Here is a 3,371-nt window from a genome sequence, read left to right as displayed (position 1 = left end):
CCTACCACCGTGAGGTCATCATGCTGAATATTAATCCGGTTGATGATTGAGAAAGCATCTCCCTCTATGATCACACGATCCCACCCTTGTTCACAAGCGAATTGGATTCCCAAAGAGAAAGTCATAGCTTCAGCTGATTCGGCATTTTGTGGAGAGGCCACCTTACGTGCAACGCCACCAACAACAAAACCGTGATGATCACAGGCAACAATCCCAATAGCTGCTTCCCTGGAGTGGCCTCGATAGGCACCATCAACATTGATCGTCACGACTCCCTCCTAAGGCTTGTTCCAGCGGTCATTACGAGAACTTGAACCGGGACTAGGGCCAGTAGCCGATGAACTGAACCTGCCAACATTCTTAAATTCCATGGACGAATTAATGACACTTTGCTCGTTGAGAAGAGTTTTCTCGCGCAGCAGTTTGTTTCTCCTATTCCAGATATTCCAGGTCATAATGACGAATAGAGTGAATCCTTGGTCAAGGAAGGAGGCTGCTTTCTCGAACCAAGCCTTGCACATGCTTTTCAGCAGTATTTTTATATTCTAGAATTAGCAAAATTATCCAATTCTTAATCTCAACCAATACAAATTTTTTATTTCTTAAAATATAAAAAGAAATAGTAGACAAATCATTGACCTTCAAGTCTCATCATTCATCAAAAGCTTTAGAAGCAATGCAGTGACAATAACTCAATCCATCAAAGATATAAGGATGAACAACAATCATACATATTATGTTATGTCAACTAAAGTTTGACAACATAAACAATCACCCAACCAAGATATACATATCATTATACCACTCAAGCATCAAGCTCCTCCTCTTCTTCTTCCTCCCCTTCCTCGTACTCATCGTCTGCGGTTGCGTCCTGGTATTGCTGATACTCAGCAACTAAATCATTCATATTGCTCTCGGCTTCAGTAAACTCCATCTCATCCATTCCCTCACCAGTGTACCAGTGCAAGAAAGCTTTCCTCCTGAACATTGCTGTAAACTGCTCACTAACCCTCCTAAACATCTCCTGAATCGAAGTTGAATTTCCTATGAAAGTGGATGCCATTTTCAGACCCTTGGGTGGGATGTCACACACGCTAGACTTCACGTTGTTAGGAATCCACTCGACAAAGTATGACGAATTCTTATTCTGTACATTGATCATTTGTTCATCAACCTCCTTAGTGCTCATCTTACCCCGGAACATGGCAGAAGCAGTTAGGTAGCGGCCATGGCGTGGGTCAGCAGCACACATCATGTTTTTGGCATCCCACATCTGCTGAGTCAGCTCGGGAACAGTCAGATTCCGGTACTGCTGTGATCCTCTGGATGTCAAGGGTGCAAATCCAACCATGAAGAAATGTAGTCGAGGGAAGGGGATAAGATTAACTGCCAGCTTACGGAGATCAGAGTTCAGCTGTCCAGGGAACCTTAGACAGCATGTGACACCACTCATGGTAGCAGAGATGAGGTGGTTAAGATCACCAACTGAGTCAAGTTTAAAGAAGAATCAGATGGCAGGTAGATCATATTAATTGGGTTTCCGAAACATATTCCATGGCAGTTTCTTAGGCAAATAAAACTAAGCCATTTGTAATGAAAAAACAGAACTTACAAGTCGGGGTAGCAAGTTTGAGGGTGCGGAAGCAGATGTCATAGAGAGCTTCATTGTCCAACACCATGCATTCATCAGCATTCTCAACAAGCTGATGAACAGAAAGGGTAGCATTGTATGGTTCAACAACTGTATCAGACACCTTAGGAGAAGGGAAGACAGAAAATGTCAACATCATGCGATCCGGATACTCCTCCCGAATCTTGGAAATAAGAAGGGTTCCCATTCCAGATCCAGTACCTCCTCCCAAAGAATGACAAACTTGAAATCCTGTCGCACAGGCACATAAAAGTGAGAATTGAAGGAATTCACGGCTTCTTTCATTTTAAATGAGCTTTCTTATGCCATCTATTAGTAATAAAAAGCTGTAAAGCAAGAACAAGTTCAAAACTTAAGATTGTATGAACTAAAAAGGAACCAAGCCAGCTGATCTGACGATATAGACAAGACTGTTATTAAACACAAATACATGAAACATAAACAAATGAGTTGGATAATCAAGTTAAATGAAGTTAAAGAGGACAAGTTTGCAACAGACGTTTTCTATACAAACACAAACCAACCAGAACGCTTTTCATGGAAATTGTACACCAAACTAAATGCAAAAAAAAGCCAAAATGCAACCAAAAACTTCAAAACAAGACAGGTGAAAATAAATTTCAATTCCTCAAACACAAGACAATGAAAGATTTCATAATATGGATTCAACGCCTTAACAAATTCCTTCTTATAATTCACAAATTTACTTCAAAACGGTCATGTTCATTTGTAAAACAGAGAACATATAATCTGCACTCCGAAAATGTTATCGGCGCAATGAACCCAATATCAAGAAGAAACTCAAATTCAGAAAGCGAAAATCAAGGACAAATACAAATAGAAACTTAAAATAAAAACGAATAAAACATGCAAATAACAATAATAAAAAAAAAGATGTAAAAGTTATAGGGATGATGGATACCCTGCAAACAGTCACAATTCTCAGCTTCTTTTCTTACGACGTCAAGAACGGAATCAATGAGCTCTGCTCCCTCGGTGTAATGACCCTTGGCCCAGTTGTTCCCAGCACCAGACTGACCGAAGACGAAGTTATCGGGACGAAAGATCTGCCCAAAAGGACCAGATCTGATGGAGTCCATGGTGCCGGGTTCCAGATCCATGAGAACAGCGCGAGGGACATACCTACCGCCACTGGCTTCATTGTAGTAGACATTAATACGCTCCAGCTGAAGTTCCGAGTCGCCGTTATACTTGCCGGTATTATCGATTCCATGCTCGTCGCATATAACTTCCCAGAACTTGGCCCCGATCTGGTTCCCACATTGACCTCCTTGGATATGCAAGATTTCTCTCATGTTTTCTTCACAAGGGTTTTGATTCTTCTCTTCGTTTTCGTGGGAAAATAAGGTGATGGGGAATTGAAGAGAATGGATTGCTTTGCCTTTTGTTGGGGAATGTATGGACGGGAGTGAATGTTGGACTGGGCTCAACTGTGTAGCCTTATTAACGCTTTGCTTTTAATAGATGGAGGAGATACGCATACATATATTAATGAAAACGTTAGAATACGGTTAACTTAGGGCCGGTTTATGACAGCCGTTGGATTAAATTGGGAAAGTAAAGGTAAAATCTTCATCTTTGAATAAACTTAAGTGGCGATTGGTTCGCTGGAATGTTTATGAGGGAATTAGAATCTATGAAGGAATTGGAATCTGTAGGAATTGGAATATGAATCTGAAACATGTTTGGTTGGTAGCAA

General features: G+C 40.9%; 1 protein-coding gene across 1 annotated transcript; it reads right to left on the bottom strand.

Moving 5' to 3' along the window:
- Nucleotides 1-623: 623 nt before the first annotated feature.
- Nucleotides 624-3,125, bottom strand: LOC120116973 (tubulin beta chain). The gene is made up of 3 exons (XM_039137337.1): nt 2,574-3,125; nt 1,613-1,882; nt 624-1,485 (listed from the first exon to the last, which is right to left on the bottom strand). The coding sequence occupies exons 1-3, from the start codon at nt 2,965-2,967 to the stop codon at nt 806-808; spliced, it is 1,344 nt and encodes a 447-aa protein (XP_038993268.1). The 5' UTR covers nt 2,968-3,125; the 3' UTR covers nt 624-805.
- Nucleotides 3,126-3,371: the final 246 nt, after the last annotated feature.

The sequence above is a fragment of the Hibiscus syriacus genome, unplaced genomic scaffold, assembly GCF_006381635.1.
Source record: "Hibiscus syriacus cultivar Baekdansim isolate YM2019G1 unplaced genomic scaffold, ASM638163v2 tig00110317_pilon, whole genome shotgun sequence".
Taxonomy (NCBI): Eukaryota; Viridiplantae; Streptophyta; class Magnoliopsida; order Malvales; family Malvaceae; genus Hibiscus; species Hibiscus syriacus.
This window is presented reverse-complemented; position numbering and strand designations above follow the sequence as displayed.